We start from the raw sequence: 18,395 nt of genomic DNA, 5'->3' as shown, positions 1-18,395 counted from the left end.
TTTTGGAAGACATTATTTACAAAATTGTACATTTTAATTGCATGAAAACATGTAAAAGATTGTGTCTTAGAAGCAAATGCATATTGCTTTCTTGTATTCATGAGGTTATACAGGGAGTCAGTTTAGGAGTTCAGTTAGCTGCAGTTCCATTTAGCTGCAATTCAGGTGTAGATAGTACATAACAAGAATCTCATCATAAGAGTTCTGTATTGTCTTCTCTATAGCTTTTTATTACTCGTTCAGAAGTTCTCCCAAACCTGTTTCTTCCTCTGTAACTGTCCTTTCCTTCATGTACTGTGTGCTTTTCCATCAGCTTTTCTTTGCAGACTGTTTTTGAATTGTCAGCCTCTTTGAAAATGCACTTCCATGATGATGTTAGCTTATAATTCTTTTTCTAAAGACAAAGGTGGTCTCTTAATTCTCTCTGTCTCTCTTAGATATTGCCAATTTCCATCTTTTTCCAAGATGAATTAAAAAAAAAAAAAGGTAATATGGACCCAGGACTATCAGATTGGTCCACTGCCATCCACATTAAGCTCAGTCTTAAAGCTAGTTAAATTTATTAGCTTCTGAATTAGAATGCTTTTCTGGAACCTCAGACGATAGTAGAAAATTTCTAACTTAGTTTGCTTTAATCTGTAGCTAGTCAGTCCTTGTGTCAACAGCTCCCGTTTCTTTCTTTCTCTATGTTTACACTGGGGATGTTTAGAGAGCTGGCAAGGTTCATAAGGAGAAGTAATATATTTTATTAGCAGTCATATTCTTTTGTCTTGCTAGACTAAGGAGGTCCTACTCTTTTTAATCTTCCCTACTTTTTTTCTGCTTGCCTTTGACAGCATTCCCTGCACTTTGAGGCTGTGGACTTTCTTGAGCATAGTCCACCAGAAACACACTAGTCTTTTAAGTTCAAATACAAAATACAATGTATTTTTTGGGAAAAAAAAGTGCTAAATGTGGAAACAAAACCTGGGATATGGGTGGGTTGGTTGTAGCATACAGGAGGAAAGAAAATGTCTTTTCCAAGAGTTTATCTGCTTGGACTGCCCCAGGAACTTGCTTCTGTGTTCTTAGGCTGTGCTCTTGTCCTGCCAGAGCTGAATCCTCTTAAGAAGGCACTTGTAGTGGTCCTGACCAGAAGACTATGATACAGTGAGGAATTAGTGATCCACATAACAGTTGACCTGACCTGAGCAGGCACAGGTCTGTGCTGTGCTATGCTGTGCTGTACTGCACATATCACTTGGCCACAGGATAAACTGAGCCCGCTAACGGTAACAGAGAAGCCTGTAGGCAGCTCCCACTTGGCAGCGGCAATTATGCCACTGGTGTGTCTTTGTCTTTGTCTTTAAAAGAAGCAGCATGTTCCTGTGTGAACATCCTTTTGCTTGATAGTAGAAACGATGAACAGAATTGTTTACCTCCAGAAACATCCTTTAAGAGTTCTACAGACCATAATGCCAGTGAACCTCAGCATGGACAGGATCTGTGCAGTGTGCCATGCCCTGACTAGAGGTCTGTCTGATGCTGTACGACTCGAGGTTCCCAGCATCTGAAGGGCTATCTATGCTATCCCCTTTTTCTCATGTTATCTCCAGTAACTGTTGTTTTAACCGATACCTTACGAAGTCTGAGTGCCTTTCTTATGGAGATCTGTAACAAACACTTACCTTGGTGTATTATAGCACTACATTCACTTCTTAGAAAGCAAAACAGCAGACTGTTCTTTGCCCATCTCTTGTCAATTGCTGGGAAATGGTTATGGAGAGGTGAAGTGGCCTTGGCTAGTTATGGGAAATGTTCCCTTTTTAGGAGTGAGGGGGATCCTAGATTACTTAACCCATCTGTACCTGTGACATACATCTCAAATGCAAATAATTGATTTTCATTCTCCATGGTGTTGGAAAACTTCATACATGTGGTAGTCACTTTGTAACAGTTTTTTCCTATCATATCTTTTAATTTTTGGATTGATGGTAGCAATTACTTAATCTCATTGTATAGCTAACTTGAGTTTTGATGGCTTCTGGAGGAAGGCATTAAACGGAATTTGTCCCATGTTGAGCTAAAATAAGTTGACTATGCAGTAATAAAAATTTTACCTCCTGCACTCTTCAGATTTTTCTTTATATGTTTTTTTTTTCTCTACTCTTTTCAGAGCATCTCTTTGGTCACCATTTGCTGTCTTTCAGGATCTCTGCTTTGTTTGCCTCTGCCCTTCTCTTCTTTTGTGACTGACTAGCCATCGTCTTGGTTTCTTTAACTTTCTTAACCCCTTTATTCTATCTGACCCATTACACTTCTGCTTGTCTCTGTTCTTTCGCCTTGATTTTCTATTTCCATTTGTGGGGCTCTCAAATTTTAGCCCAATGATTTTATGAGAGGACATATAATATTGGGTACTTTGAGTGTATTAGCAAAAGCTAACTTTGGAAGAAAAATTATGAAATACCAATTCTGCTTCAGTACCTGCCAGTTTTGTTCCTTGATGTGTCTGTCTGTTTCTAATTTGATCAGCTGCAATTGGAAGATGATCAGGGCGTGAATTTGGGACTTGAAAGCAGTTTAACACTTCGTCGTCTTCTAGTGTGGACATATGATCCTAAAATAAGGTTAAAGACCCTTGCAGCACTTGTTGATCACTGTCAAGGTCTGTTTAAAGTTCATTTAACATTTTTTTGGAAGTTTTATAACTTTATAACTTAGCATGCCAAATGTAGATATCTGTAATATTACCATTATGTTTTTAGAAATTTTTGAGTAGCTAATCCACAAGACTATCTCTCTTTCTTAGTTTAAGTAGAAAACTGAGGGATTATAATGCTGTTTTGATATACTCCAACTTTTTTTTTTTTAACAAGGACATGCTTAGGAAATCTTTTAAATTTTACCTTTCACACTTCCTCAATTACTCAGTTTTATTCGTCTTTCAGAGAATATTTCACTGTGGAAAACCCCACTAACACACTGTAAAATGCTTGGTACCTCTCAGTCTCTTCATTGTGTATGAATATTCCTCTGTGTTTCCTGATGGCATATAACAGTGATTTGCAACTTGTCTGCAGATTCATGTGAAACAACAAAACTTTACAAATCTGCAAATAGTGTGTGGGTGTGTTGGTGACCCACAAGAAAGAGCTGGGGAGTGGTGTTGGACTTCACCAAAATTTTGGCCAGTAACCAGCATGTAGGCTATGCTTCTTCCTGAGGGGACTTCAGCTTTGCTGCCTTGGAAAATAAATGGAGATTGTGGCCATTTGGAAAGAACATCTTAACTGAAAAATCTTAAGACTTCCATTTTGCCTTAGTTATTGTAATTGGTATGATTTGAAACAAGCAGGCTTCACTTTCAAGACATTCAGGAAAATTCTGAATACTGCAGCCTGTGCTGGAAAAAACTTTCAGCTGTGCAAGTTAACAGCAAAACAACTACTAGATCTGCTTTTTTTGGCAGCCTCTTACCTTCTAATTGCAAGAAGACGGGAGAAATTACCTAAAAGGCTCTGTGGGGGACTATAGCTGAGAAGCAGAAAAGATGTGTCTGTGTGCATGTATGCACACAGAAGGTCTGAGAGACAAGCAAGGACAGGAGAGAGAGAAAACAAGCCCTAAGGTTCCCTTCTGGTGGAAAAAAATCCGCAAGTATAAAGTTAATCCTTAATGAGTGATTTGATGCCTTACAGTTTGCATTGCTCCATGCTGGCATTAAGTAGACAGAACACTGTGTCAGGGCACTTGGTTTACTACTACTTTAGTGAGATTAATGATTCACGCTTTAAAATCTAAGCACTTCCTGTCAACATAAATAATGTTATTTTTGCTATGCTTTAAAATTGCTGTTCAACAAGCCCTCAGAGCGACATATGCCTAGCTAAATCAATGGCTGCAGAAATTTTTAAGTGTGATGTATATACTTTTCCTTCATATACTTCTGTTCTGCTCCCCTGTTATCTTACAGGGAGAAAAGGTGGCGAGCTGGCTTCAGCAGTTCATGCCTATACTAAAACAGGAGATCCCTACATGAGATCTCTGGTTCAGCACATTCTTGGCCTAGTATCCCATCCTGTACTGAATTTCCTTTATCGCTGGATTTATGATGGAGAGCTGGAGGATACATACCATGAGGTAACTTATATATAACAGTACATAATTTATCTATGTTAATTTGCTTGGTGGGAGTGGAATTTATGGGAAGCTTAGAGGAGAATTAGGAAAGTAAACTGGGACTGAACCATATAGAATATGAGTAAGTCATATATACAGTAGTAACATGAAATGTGACTTTTTTTTCTCCATGCATTCAGTGCCTGGGGGATGTCCAGTGGCTGCAATGATACACTATGGTGTCTTTAATGCCTTGTCTTTTATCTTGGGTCCATTTAGGAGAGGCATGATAGTGGACTAGTGATAGATGCTTGTTAATGAAAAAAGAGGTCATCTCCTCTTTCTCTCTCTCCCTCTTGCCTCTCTCTCTCATCTGTCTGTCTGTCTGTCTCTGTCTCTCTCCCCCTCTCCCTTCTCTCTCTCCCCTACTTCCCCTCTTCCCCCTTGCCCTCTCAATCTCCCCCCTCTTGCTCTCCTCCCTATTTGTTTCAAATAAGCTTCACTTTTCTGTCCTGGTACCTCTCAAACTTGTTTTTCTTTTCTTTTTTTTTAATCATTTATTAGCTTTCAACTCTTTGTGTGTGTTTAAAAATCTAGTTGTGCACTTTAAGAATGTTCTTAATACTGAAATCACTGTGGTATACCAAGTTACAGTTTTCACACTTTTGTCACGGTTTTCACACAAAGGCAATTGGCCGTTCTTGGTACAAGTGTTATTTAGAGGGGGTGAAAAAAGTTCTTGTCCAAAAATGGATGTCTTGCATGACAGGATGAAGATAGACTCCTTCCACAACTTATTTTAACAAAACTAATCATGTAGATTGTTTATTATAAAAAATGGTATCCTTCCATGTAGAGTTGAGAGACCTTGGCAATTGATCGCCAGTTCAATTGCAGCAGGATTTCTCATTTTCTGCAGTTCTTTCTGCATCTGCTAAAATAGGAGAAAATCCAAAGGCCTTCAAGTGAAAAATAGAATCAGTAAAATAAAAGAATATTACAATTATATTCTGACCTTGATCTCCTACCCTAGCTGTATAACTAGCTGTCTGAATGCTGTCTGTAATGCGCTTCTGTATTTCTTAATGGATATTTTCTAGATAATACATCTTACTGTATCCTGAGGTAGTCAAGGTTTCGTAGCTTACAGAAGGAGATTAAGTTATGTGGGGCTGTTCTTTAACATTTTTTCTTCAGAGTTCATATTGATCAAGATAAAATTTCCATGTCAGTTACTAGGACAAATCTGTATGTTATCTATAAATTTTTTTTTAAGCTTTTCTAGTTAAAAAGACAATTCATAAATACTTCTCAAGTGTCTCAATACACAAATGAAATACAAGGGGAAAGAATCTGTTTCTCTTTTGTTTTTAATATTTTTATCAATCTACAGTTTTTTGTAGCTTCAGATCCTACAGTTAAAACTGATCGGTTGTGGCATGACAAATACACTTTGAGGAAATCAATGATCCCTTCTTTTATTACAATGGAGCAATCAAAAAAGGTATGAATAAAAAAAAATCTTCTGAAGATTTTTTGGCCCTATGCTGTTATTTAGACTTTGATTAAGAGAATGCAGCTGAAGTTTAAGTATTTGTCTTAAGAATAGCTAAATTAATTGGATTGTTTGTTGGCAGAGGAGAACTATAAGACTGTTTCTCCTTTCCATTCTGTAACTGATTATCTTTGCTTAAGGAGGATTTGGAGAGGGGGGARCAATTTTGCATTTAAAACCATTCTGTGTTAACAGTGCGGTTCTGGTTTGCTGTGGTTGGGATTGTRAAGCTAAAAGCTAATTGAAAGCTGACATAATACCCTGTTGTCCTTGAGGTGGTGGGGTCTTGTGTGTTTGTTTTCTTTTATATGCAAGTCATTTTTAAAAGTCGTCCTCTTCTGTTCAGGTCCTCCTGATAGGAAAATCCATAAACTTCTTGCATCAAGTTTGCCATGATCAGACTCCATCCACAAAGATGATTGCTGTGGCAAAGTCTGCAGAATCTCCAAAAGATGGTAGAGTATCAGAGTCAGTCGACTTCTCTTTGAACTGAGCCCTGTACAATACGTGGTTTAGACTACAGAGTGATGTTTTGGATAACGTGGTAGAAAGGAGTACAAAAGTCCCACATGCCTTAAAACATAGGTATTTTAGTAGATATTTGCATTTTACAAAAGCTGTGTTGAGAAGCACACGTGCAATTAATTTTCTTGTCTTTAATTTTATAGGTTTGCTAGATGGTTGTTAATGTACTGGAATTTTGAATAAAATCAGGCATGATCAGCTTTCTTTCATCTGATTTTTCTTTTTTGGGGTGTATTCTTGAGTGCTGCAGTGAGAGTTTAGTACTAGTGGCTTCTCATCAAGTATACTTTGTCATGTGATCCCATAGTGATATTGAATTAATTCTGCGATGTTTGAAAATTATTCTGTTAGTTGTAAATAAAAAGAATGCACAATAAAAACAGAGAGGACCAAAGCCTTTCTATAATTGCACTCTACCACTATAATATGACTGAAGAAAATTGAGTATGTGGAATGTTAGTAAAATTATTTTTGAAGATTACTGAAAAGTGCGGTTGCCAGCTATTGAACATTAAACCAAACAAAGTTTTACTTTCAGAATTCATTCAGATTATATCTTACTATGTAAGAGAGATTTCAATTTTAATGAATGAGAGATTAAATACCATTTGYGGTTATTCTTTGGTGGCATATTCTTTGCAATAAGGTTAGAGTTGTTATGATGAAAGATAGCAAATAGTAAACATTTAGAACACACAGAAAATTGAGACTTTATGTGTAAATACTTAGCAAAGGTGATAAGGTAATGTGTAGGATGCTGCTACATTTGGGAAAAATGATGACTTGCTTTCTTCTGGTGAAATGATACTTAGCTTCTTTAACTTCTTTTATAACTTGTTTAATATACAAAAAAGAGTATTATTCGTTAAGGTGTAGGTGACCAAGGTAATGTCTCTGATGCTGTTTTGTACATAGTTTGTAGGAGTATAGTGAGGTCATGCTAGCATAACCAGCTTTTGCTAAGAGAATTATTTAAATATTTGTTTTCTGCCAAGATCTTTACTTAGTCTTCTAAGAATATCCTTCTCTGCACTTTTTGACATCTTGTACAATAGTTTTTCTATCTGTTCTCAAATACGATTTTACTTTTTCTCTTGCCTATATCTAAATTTGAAACTTGATTTGGAAATTAACTTTGGATTAGGTTTTATATTAACTCTTCACAGCATAGCCTTTTAGGGTGAGTACTTCCATGAAAGGTGTTCTAATAATACAATCCAATTCCTGCCTGAAGGAAGATTTTATCCAATAATGTGATTTTGTACCATGCACAGTGCTTGCCTGATCAAAGATGGCCTTAAAGTGCAAAGAGGGTCAGGGTTAGGTTAACAGGGGCTGTAGATGCATTTGAAATATAAGCTTGCCAGCTACTCAAAAAAGTCAAAAATAAGTCTAAAATAGTCTTAGTAAGACTAAAAATAGTCTTTAGATAACACCACTCTCACCACTTGACACAGAGTTTATGACTGTGCTTTTCCTTTCTTTTTGGTTTGTATTTCTGTTTGCCTCTGCTTGGCTGAATGGAGGATCTGCACAAATATAGGTTCCTTATTATATGGGGGATGTGAGCTTCACAGCATGCTCTTAAGCAAGTATGTGATCTTAAGCACTGAGAATACCAATTTCAGACAGAAGTGTAGTTTAGAAATGAACATTATCTACTGTATTTGTAGTGTGCTGCAGATGTGCCAAGCTTATGGCCTGTAGCCTAAATACCTCACAGTATTGCACTACCTTAATTCTGTTTGAAACTGCATTTGTGTTCAGGATATTTTGCCCATTAATTCCAAAAAGAACATTCTGTGTCAATGATGTTGAAAATACATCCTGTCCTGCTTATATGTTGAGTCTTAGTTGTGTCATCTGGCAATATCCCGAGTGTCCCTTCAGATAATTGCTCGTAATAAGACAACAGAAGGACAGAATGCCAGCTTGAATTCTGGATGCTTTTTCTCATTTTAAATCTGAACCTGTCATAGTTTTTGGCTTTATATTTCTATTGCTTTAATTTGCTTTGAAACCTTAACTCTCATGTTTCCCCAATTACTTGTGATGCTGTAGTGATAATTATGTAAAAAACTGTCTGAAGATATATAAAAATAGGAAGTCAGAGAGGCAGAAGAGTGTACAAGTCAGTCATTACCTGACAGGGCATTGTAGCAGGCACTTAGGAAGGAAGAACAGTAAGGAAGGCTGCTAAAGTGATCCCAGCTCCAACCTCTAGCTATCAGCAGTTTGGGTGCTTCTAAACTAGGAATTGTACAAGATCACTGAGTTCAGCAGCAACTTATGGGCCTGTCGGTGCTTCTGCCTGGTCCTTTCTTGACCCATTTCTGGCTTCCACAGTGTCCTGCAACAGTTTTAAACAGCTTTAAAAATTTGTTCCTGAACCTCTCGTTTGTTGATGTAATTCAAGCAACCTTTCTGAGCGGTTTTTCATGTCAAAAAGAGATGGTGCATTGCCTATGCTGTCAGCTTGAATTTTGCTGTCTCAGAGATGAAGGACTGGGGCCAGGCCACTTCTCTTAAGCCAAGGGGCAGTACTGAGGAGAGGGGACAGGCTTGTTTCTGCTTGGGATATCAAGAAGTCGAGACTGGCCAGCATGTCCTCAGCCATAGACACTGCCTGATACATACTCACCCCTCCTTGAGTAGAGGCAGAAGCAGCAAGTGTGTCTCACTAGGCTTGTCATAGGCAAAGTAGGCAATTGCCTGCTGTCTGTCAGCTCTGCCTGTGCCTCAAGTCAGTCTTGGGCCTGACCTCTGCATCAGGTAACTGAAGGTTTTAGCCCCTAGCTCCTTTTGGGTTTGCTTGTTGCCTCTTTTGCTTTGTCTCTTAGGCTCACAGCATCTTCTGGAAAGACACTTGCAGGAATAGATCATCGGGCTGTTGCAGCTTCCTGTGAGCTCGCTGTGAAACTCCTTTTTCAGCCCCTTACCTTTCTGGAAGTTCTTCCTTCCTACTCCAAAGCTGGCAGTGAAGCCATGTAGCAGTTTGATAGCTGACACCACTATCTGTGCAAACAGCCACACTCAAACTGCTCTTCTGAAGATGGAAATTAAGAGGCCAGGATCTGCTGGGAGGGAGACTAGGAGAAAGTTGGAATTGATTGGGTGTTCTTACTGCCTTGTTGCCATATACCAACTTGATGAATCTGTTTGCACCAAATGATGGTCTTCCTTTTTTCCCAGCAGTGGGTACAATGCCGCTGCGTGCTGTGTTACCTGAACAATGCAAGAATTGCTCTGTCAGATCAAACCAGATTTCTGTCTTGAGTGGAGTGAGCTGCAGCAGAGACCTTGGTGAGATGCCTCCCTTGGTGTCAGTCAGCGACTGGAAAGGCTACTTTGAGGACTCCTTTCCTAGTCAGTATTAATTCTGACATCTCATAAGCTTTATGTGTGTTACTTGAGCAATTAGCACTCTTCTAGTGTAGAGATTTTGAGCACAGGAATGTTTTACACAAGTGTCATCTATCTTTGACATCTCGGCACATGCTTGCACTCAGTGTCTCATGGCAGAGAGCTTCGCAGGTTACTGAATGAGAGTTTGGAAAGCTCAGCGTGTGTCACTGAACCAGACCTTGCAAGGTTGCCCTCATTAAAGAGTGACTTCTTTGTTAGAACTCCTCTTTTTTTAAAGCAGGTTTGTTAACTGGCCTTAAACTTAGCAAAAGAGCATGTGAAATTTAGTTCTGATTATTTCTGGTTAAAATACGGTTTGAAACTTATCCTTGAGTTGGCAGTGCACTGACTTAGACTGATTTGGTAACTGGATCTTCAGTTTCGACCATTAGAGTAATAGTTGTGGAATTGAAAACTGTTGAAAGTGGGAGTATATCCTTTCTTTAAAACTGAGAAAGGCATGAATCTTATGGTAATTGGCAGTCCACTGCTTAGAGATTACTCAAATTTGCTTGGAGAGGTTGCATTTGTTTTCCCGCTATCTCATAGTAGCCTTATTGCAGTTCCTTTCTCAAAAAACTTGTAGTTGTAGAAAAGAATAGGCTGCCTGTAATACGGTAGTGTTCTGCTTTCTGCCCCCAAGTTGCTGTGATTAATGGTGGAGAAGAAAACAGTAGGTTGCTGTCTGTCTCCCAGAGAATGCAAGAATATTCCTTCCTCTTGCGTTCTAACTTACATGTAGGAAATCTTTTCTGCTGAACGTTCTGATTGATTCTTTGATTTTTCATCCTTTGAATTGACTTCTGATTTAGAACCCCCTGAAAAAAAGCATTTCCCTAACTCTGTTCTTTTGGATCTCCTTCAAATGGTTGATTATGTGTATCATAGTATTTCAGCAAATTAAAATAAAATTCACTTTCTCTGTAAAAGTGATGAAATAATATAAGCTCTTACTGGAAGGTAAAGGCTGGGCACAGGATAGAAGTAATAATGTTTAAGTGTGGGCTTCTTTAAACTTGCTTTCACTTTTGTATAGCTATGACAAATGTATAGTTAATAGAGTTAGGGGTGATCTCTCTGCTTGTATGCTTTCATTTCAAACTTCCTTTGCCTCATTTTTGGAAAATACTTAACTAAATTTTTTTTTCTTTTTAGCTGCTGATTTGTTCACAGATCTGGAAAATGCTTTTCAAGAAAAAATTGATGCAGCTTATTTTGAGACCAGCAAATACTTGCTTGATGTTCTCAATAAGAAATACAACTTACTGGAGCACATGCAGGCCATGAGGCGCTATTTACTACTTGGCCAAGGAGACTTTATCAGACACTTAATGGACTTGCTCAAGTAAGAGAGCACGAAGGGTAATTATGTTGAATTTCTGATGCTTACAAATGTGCATGATCAGCACAGAAAATACTTTGGTTTTGGAACTGGACACTTTAAGTATCTTATTACTCGAAGGGTTAACTGAACATCTTTAAATTCCATTTTGGATTTGATTTCTTTTACTCTGAGGCTGACATTTAGTTTTCTTTCTTGGTAGGAAGTGAGTACAGTACAATTACAGGATCTCCTAAAAAGCTGCACTGACATAGCTGTCTTTACTCTGACTCTGTGACAGCCCCTAAGATGTTTGCACTTCTCCTGCTCCTGCCAGGAGGTTTAAGCACAAAACTTCAGTTTCTGGTGCTCTTAACGCCATTTGTGAACATTGCCGTGAATGTTAGGCTTCTGTAATACTTTGAAAGTGTTTGGTCAAAAACATTGTGTCAAAACCCCTCATTGCATCCTGGAAATTCTACTGATACCTCACCAGCCTCTCTTGTTTTAAGCACTGAGTTGCTATCACAAGTATCAGTCTCAGTTCTTAAAGTGTATTTGCAAGCTGGCTGGCTTTTACATCCTGTTCCTATTGCTGAAACTTAGCCTGCCAAAAATATCCTTTACAAAGCTCTCCTTCAGTCTATGAGGCAGACTTTGTATTAGAGCTTCTATTAACTTGTTTATACATCAAAACCAACTTTGTCTGGTGACCATTTGTATTGACATGCATGTCTGTGCTTTTTAAGCAAAAAATAGCATGAAGCAGAGCTAAGGTTGGTGCATGGAGTCAGTATGACGTTTGAGACAGAAGCAATGAGGGACTTTTCAGTCCCAGTCATGGGGGAGAGGAGCTCAAGGCACTTGCTACTCACATGTCACAGCTCTTCTGAAAGTTGCAGTTACGCAGAGGAGGTGGGCTTGCGTGCTTCTGTCAGCATTTCTAAGCCCTTGGGACGATGATCAGTAAGTCTCTCAAAATTATGAAATGTAATTAGTGGTTTGATGTGTTAATGATGCAACTATTGTTCATTTTAGATATAGATGCAACTAAAGTTGCAGAATAATTATCCTAGCAATCCTGATAACTTCAAATTACTGACATCAAATGAGAATGAATTTATTCCTAAATCCACTGCTATTTAGGTGTATAGCTGCACACAAATAGATGGTTTGAAATATTTTGCTCATTGATTTTCCCTGTGGTTAAGACAGGGATTTTGAAAGTCAAACTGTCAGAATGGTGTTTCATTGTGTACTACAATTACTACCAAATCACTACTTGAGAATATCTGAGTGATGTGCCATAACTTTTTATTTGTTTGTTTCATAACCTCCAGGCCAGAGCTTGCACGACCAGCTACAACTTTGTATCAGCATAATCTGACGGGAATTCTTGAAACAGCTGTGAGGGCAACTAATGCACAGTTTGATAATCCTGAGATCCTCAAACGACTGGATGTTCGACTTCTGGAGGTCTGTTGCATCATGGTGGTTTTGCCCTGAAATGAGAAATGAGTAAAAATGCCTACTTTGCATGTGTGTGTGTGTGTGTTTATATATATTTATATATATATTTTATATATGTAYGTATGTGTACATACAGACACATGTATGAAACAAAATTTTCATGTGCATATATAGTACATACATTTTTTCCTTTTTTTGCCATTGAAGCCTATTTTGAACTATGTAAGCCTCCTTCAAAAGTCTTCCCTTCTCCCATCTCCTGCCCGCTGTCTTTGTATTTTGATCTGCAGGAGTGTGGTTATTTCATTGACAGTGCAAGGTCAAGTATTTGAGTCTGACAGTAAGTGATGCTGGTGGTCCTGATTTGGGGTTCTGCAGGCAACTCCTATTGCTGTTGCTCTTACTAGAATCTGGGGTGTGGTTTCTTTGTGACTGGTAGTTACAAAAAGTGAAGAAAATGAAAGTGCATTTTGTGAAGGAGATCTTTGATAAGAAACTTGTGTCAATGAGGAAAGGTTTCAGGCTCCAGCCCCAGAGATGAGGGTTATCCAAATAAATGTAGACATCTGAAGTTAAGCCTACACTTCAGCCTGAATCCTGCCTGAGAAGTCTCTCTTTCCCTACATTTCTTTTATTAGCTCCAGTAGAAAAAAAATGATGTTACAAACATTTGGTGAGATAAATCCCACCCTTGTGTCAAACTTAAAATAATTTTTGCTTAATTTCCTGAGGGTACCTTTTGATAAGAAACTTCCATATTGACATTGATGATGTGGCACTTGTTTTTTCATAGGCTTTGGGGAATGGAGGAATAAATAAAACTTCTTCAGCACTAGTATGCTCTGGTTAAACACTAAAAGCAGCATCTTTTTTTAAATACAGGTGTCTCCTGGGGACACTGGATGGGATGTCTTCAGCTTAGACTATCATGTTGATGGGCCAATAGCAACGGTAATGCCATACACTGCAGATTGTGAACATCTCTGATACCAGTTTGGATTGCTAAATAATTTGTTACTGAAATAACTTTTTATTCTGGAAAGTAAAATCAAAGAGACTTCTTTTTTGGCATTTAGGACAAACCCACTGTATAAACACTTGAGTTTTATAAACCAGCAGTGAGTGTTGAAAAGCTACGTTTAAAACATTCATTGCTGAAAATCAGTAATTCTGTTCCAGCAGAGATTTTAGCAAGTACTTAATAAACAGAGTGTTCTTTTTCTTTTATTATATCAGGGTTGTAGCAGCTACTTCGGGGTAATTTGCAAGAAACTAGAATATATTTGGGGAGAACCTATTTGTACTATTTAAATAAAATTTGATAGGTAGTATTCATTGGAACTGCTGAGGAAATAGTTGCACTGTTGATTAGAATGCTTTTAGTCTCTATTATGACTTTTTTTTTTTAAACAAGACATCAGGATGGGAGTCTGATCAGCAGAAAGAATCATCCATACATGTGTAGTTTGAGAAGAGTGAACCATTTAGGCTTTGTCCCTTGTTCACCCTTTCTTACACTTCTTCCCAGCTGGGACTGAAAGTGCTCAAAACCTCCCAAGAAATGACCAGCTCCTAGCATGTGGGTCCAAGTTCTTACAACTGGCATGTCAGTGGGACCTCAAATAGAGTGTCACTTTCCCATCTTACAACAAATTGAAACTGGCAAAAGCATCAGAGCAGTACTGAGGGTTTTTAAAACTTTTTATTTAATTTTATTTCAATACATCAAAGATGCCTACATGGAAGACTCGTGTAGAAAATTAAATAACCTCTAGTGCATTTCTACACCACTTTCTTCAGTCTTCTCAGGAATATAACGTGGGCATATTGATGTAGGAATATTGTGCTATGGGAACCCTTCCAGTGTTAAAATGAACAAATAAAACGGTGGCTGTAAGCAGGCACAGTTGAAGTGTGCTCTGGACCAGGGAAGATGCTACAGCTCTGCCCTCAGCAGTGCCCTGTCAGGACACTGAAAGCTTGCAGCTTCTGTTGCAGCTACCAAGGGGGGCAAAATCCTGAGTGCTGCTCTGCAATGCATTTTTAAATCTGCCTGTGCCATTTTTCACATACATGAGGCTCCATTTTTATTTATTTATTTTTTTTAATGAACTGCAGTGCTGTTATAACTTTCAGCACCGTATGTAACAGATGTGCACTTGGGTGCATAAAGGGTAGTACACTTGAGGGTGAGGTCTGAGAGACTGATGAGGAACGGCAGCACTCCCTTGTCTGAAGGCCTGCCCTGGCTCTTGATAGAGATTATACCAGCTTATAGAGACTTCTCCTCTCTCTTTTCCCCAGTGAGTTATCTGGCCAGTTCCATTTGGTCTCCTGACTCCAGTAGTTTGGAGAGCCAAGGAAAAAAGCTAGCTTTAGTATTTTGGAGGCCCAAACTTTTTTTAGCTGGCATGTATAAGTATGCATAGTTACACATTCACACATACTTTTTTCTTTTTGTTCTGGTAAAGACATGCAGGAATTAGGCAAATATACTTGACAGTTTCCCCTTATATGTTCTGGTGCCTTTTGAAGTTGGACAGAGCTGAGGGGAGCTGGGAGAAATATTTCCCTCCCAGCTTGCTAAGGAGTTCTGGAAGTGACCCTCCATTCTGCACAGATTGCTTCTTGTTTGGGGATGGAGAGGATTTCTTCCCCTGCATTGGAAATAGCACCAGAACACATGGTATTGGTTTCAAGCTAGTAGAAATGGGAAGGTTTGAGCACTTGCTTTCAAGTGACAGTCTGGGAACACATCCATGTTTCTTGCTTGTCAGTTGTTGCAGTTGTTGAGTGCTCCTTTGCACAGCTCCTTTCAAGTGGTGGTGTGAATAAAGACTCCCTTGCAGTTTGCCACACCTATTCTCAGTTGAGGATCTAGCTGCTTGGGCTCTCTGCGGTGCTGAGGATGCCCACCTCAGTCCTTGTAACAGAAGCTGCCCATATCAGTGAGTTGGCGCTGAGCTTTTCTGATCAGCTACTGTGCTGCAAACTACTGCTACCCTTTGACTGTAGCTCCTGCTGAATGCGATGTTGGAATTGCCAGGCATTTCCTCCACAGATCAGGAAGAACAGTGTGCAAGTGTTGGCAGAGAACACCGCTATGATTTTTTTCATAAGCAAGGCAGCACCACGTTTCCCATCACCTCTCTCCTCATATTGCTTTTCAGGAATTTCACATCCTCCTGAAGCCTGAATGCACTTATAGAAATTGAGTGTTCCTGGGGGAGCACATCCCAAGAGCAAAATCAAGAAGTGCATAGGAAAGGCTTCTTTATTAGGCTGCTGGGACTCCTACGTGCAGGACCTGCTGTCAGACAACCGAGAGCAGGACCTGCTTTCCACTACAACTGGCCGATCCCTGGCAGACGCATTCCTCCTCTCATGGCTGCCCCTTGTTATATGCCTTACCCGTGATATTAGCCTCCTTCAGAAGTATGAGAAGTGCCAGTGACCAGCCTCTCAAGACTGAGGCAGTTCTGCTTTGAAAAACAGGGAATCCTGATGCTTTAAGCACTGCAGTCTGTACCTCACCTTCTGGCCTGCTGGCACAGGACTTGGGTTGRCAGCTCTGCCCTCAAAATTACAGAATCACAGAATCACAGAATCACTGAGGTTGGAAGGGACCTCTGGAGATCATCTAGTCCAACCCCYCTGCTCAAGCAGGGTCACCTAGAGCACATTGCACAGGATTGCATCCAGGCGGCTTTTGAATATCTCCAGAGAAGGAGACTCCACCACCTCTCGGGGCAACCTGTTCCAGTGCTCTGTCACCCTCACAGTGAAAAAGTTTTTCCTCATGTTCAGATGGAAGTGTCTGTGTTTCAGTTTGTGCCCATTGCCTCGCGTCCTGTCGCTCGGCACCACTGAAAAGAGTCTGGCCCCATCCTCTCGACACCCTCCCTTCACATTCAAATTCCCTGTATTTCATGCCTGTCTGCATACTTGGTAGCTCTTGAGGCTAGAGCAAGTGACTGTAGTGTTTTAGATGTGTCATTTGGTAACTCTTTCAAGCTCTGCTGCTTCTGGTAGAGGAGAATTTTGCTTATTCCTACCCCCCCACAGCTGGGTCCCTTGAGGAAAGCCTGTCATTGAAAGCATTGATCCAAAATCCCATTCCTCAGTGGAACCTTAACTTAGGGCTGACCTCTCTTATGAGGAAGAGCTTTGAGCTTATGGCTTTTTCTTTTGCAGTTTGTAGTGAAGATAGTCTTTGGATAGCCATATCTTCTCATTCCATCTTACCACAAAATATTCAGTTCTTGCAATGCAGTACAAGTTTAATGTGCAGCTTTTAAATGGTATTTTATTTACTAGTTGAACTGGTAACTCAGCTAGCTAAACTCTTGAGGAAGCATCTTCACAATAGCTGTGGGGTTTTCAGTGACTTGGTTCTGCCAATATTTACTCATAAACTACCTGAGTCAGAACAGATGGTCTGTGAAGTGGTTCTCTGTCCCTCAGAACATGTGGTATGTCTGTTAAATTTGTACTGATCTTTTGTTAATTTTGTAGGTATTTACACGTGAGTGCATGAGCCACTATCTAAGAGTATTTAATTTCCTTTGGAGAGCAAAGCGGATGGAGTATATTCTTACTGATATATGGAAAGGACACATGTGTAATGCAAAGCTTTTGAAATGTATGCCAGGTAAGAGGGACCCAAATGAATAACATACTTGCAAACTGGAATTAGATAACTGCAACTTATTTTAACTTTGTGTTATGGAAAAAAATTAATCCACTAGGACAGATTAATTTTATATTTTGTTGCCTCTCTTGACTAAAGGTTTAATGATAGATGATGATGAAGGTGAAACAGCATAACTGGGAATGGAAGTTTCCCCTCTTTGTTGTTTTAATTAATCCTTAGTTGTGAATTTTGTAGCAGTAAGCAGATGAAATGCTCCATGACCATGGAAAGAAGAAAGCAAGCAGTGAAGTGACTGTTTCCAAGGCAGGTGTTTTTGTGGAAGAGCCAAGCAGTAGGAACACTGCCATAATACAGCGAAAGTCATTTTACTTTTGTAGACTGCAYTTTCTAATTTACATCTAACAAATTAGCAGAGTGTGCTTTAAGGATTAGTAAAGTTCAGTCATGGAGTGTAACAGAAGAAGGTGCCAGCCAAGTCTGTAGATGTTTTGTCCTTTTATTGTTGACAGATCCCAATCATATGATGGAGATCTTCTGGGTACATGGCTCAGCCCAYGCRAAGCTCTGTGASTTCGTTGGCTTTCCAGCTGCTGCTTATACACATTACGTATTCTTCATCAAATGGGTTTAGAAAAGAAAAAAGATAAATAAAGAAGGGAAACTGAGGCAATATAACATTTTAGTTGCATGTGTAGCCTTTACTTTTCTGTAACACAATCTCTTTTATGCCTAACTTTGTTCCATTACAGGGTTCTAGTTATGACGTCAGAGAAAACGTCGAGTTTCCTAACTGCAAGTTCAGAATGGAGCAGGTAGAAGRGTTGGATAGAGATTGTTTTCTGTATGTTTAAGRYAGAAACRRATAATCCACACAGTGGCAACTCTGCGAAACCTGAGCACTTTGAATATACATTCCTTTCAGTATAGAGCATTAACGTTCAGCACGGCATAAAAGAAGTGCTCGGGTCTATTTTCCTTGTACGCACTTCACCTTCCCTCCACCAGCRTTCCCTCCTTGTGCTTACCATTACTTTTCTCAACAACCCTGTCTTAAGACTACACCAGGTAGCACACTCTAGCTCTTCTATGTATAACTTCATGCTATGGCCTGAAAGATGCACTCCTGGCGGGGGAGGAAAAACTGTAGCCTCGACTCAGGCTGGCTCTGAGGCAGGGAGAGCAGCTTTCAAAAGAGACCTTTCTGAAGCTGAATAGGAGAGGGAGCAGGAGAGAGAGGGAAGCTGCCTCCTACTGCCCGGTCCTTCTCCGTTCCCTTTTGTTCAGCTTCCTTGAGGCCTTCCCACTGTCCCCTGTGTTTCCCTTTCTCCTGTGCTGCAAGTAACAAGCCTTCCCAAGTTGGGTGT

The 18,395-nt window shown here is 39.5% G+C and overlaps 1 protein-coding gene across 9 annotated transcripts in view; it reads left to right on the top strand.

The window, feature by feature from the left end:
- The window catches only part of TUBGCP3 (tubulin gamma complex associated protein 3), a 59,194-nt gene extending 41,318 nt beyond the window's left edge, over positions 1-17,876 (top strand). For 4 of the 9 annotated variants that reach the window (XM_026054826.1, XM_026054857.1, XM_026054848.1 and 1 more), the window contains 10 exons: positions 2,515-2,647; positions 3,956-4,122; positions 5,495-5,605; positions 6,003-6,111; positions 9,374-9,547; positions 10,742-10,931; positions 12,248-12,383; positions 13,260-13,328; positions 16,893-17,028; positions 17,541-17,876. In XM_026054826.1, coding sequence (XP_025910611.1) covers positions 2,515-2,647; positions 3,956-4,122; positions 5,495-5,605; positions 6,003-6,111; positions 9,374-9,547; positions 10,742-10,931; positions 12,248-12,383; positions 13,260-13,328; positions 16,893-17,028; positions 17,541-17,662 — 1,347 coding nt within the window. In that variant the 3' untranslated portion in view covers positions 17,663-17,876. Of the gene's footprint in view, positions 1-2,514; positions 2,648-3,955; positions 4,123-5,494; positions 5,606-6,002; positions 6,112-9,373; positions 9,548-10,741; positions 10,949-12,247; positions 12,384-13,259; positions 13,329-16,892; positions 17,029-17,540 lie in introns of those variants that run through there. The other 5 variants (XM_026054834.1, XM_026054841.1, XM_026054866.1 and 2 more) reach the window with 5 other exon arrangements.
- The last annotated feature ends 519 nt before the right edge of the window (positions 17,877-18,395 follow it).

This window comes from Apteryx rowi, unplaced genomic scaffold (assembly GCF_003343035.1).
Source record: "Apteryx rowi isolate R43461 unplaced genomic scaffold, aptRow1 scaffold_123, whole genome shotgun sequence".
Lineage (NCBI taxonomy): Eukaryota > Metazoa > Chordata > Aves > Apterygiformes > Apterygidae > Apteryx > Apteryx rowi.
Note: the sequence above shows the minus strand (reverse complement) of the source record. Positions and strands in the feature narration are given on the sequence as shown.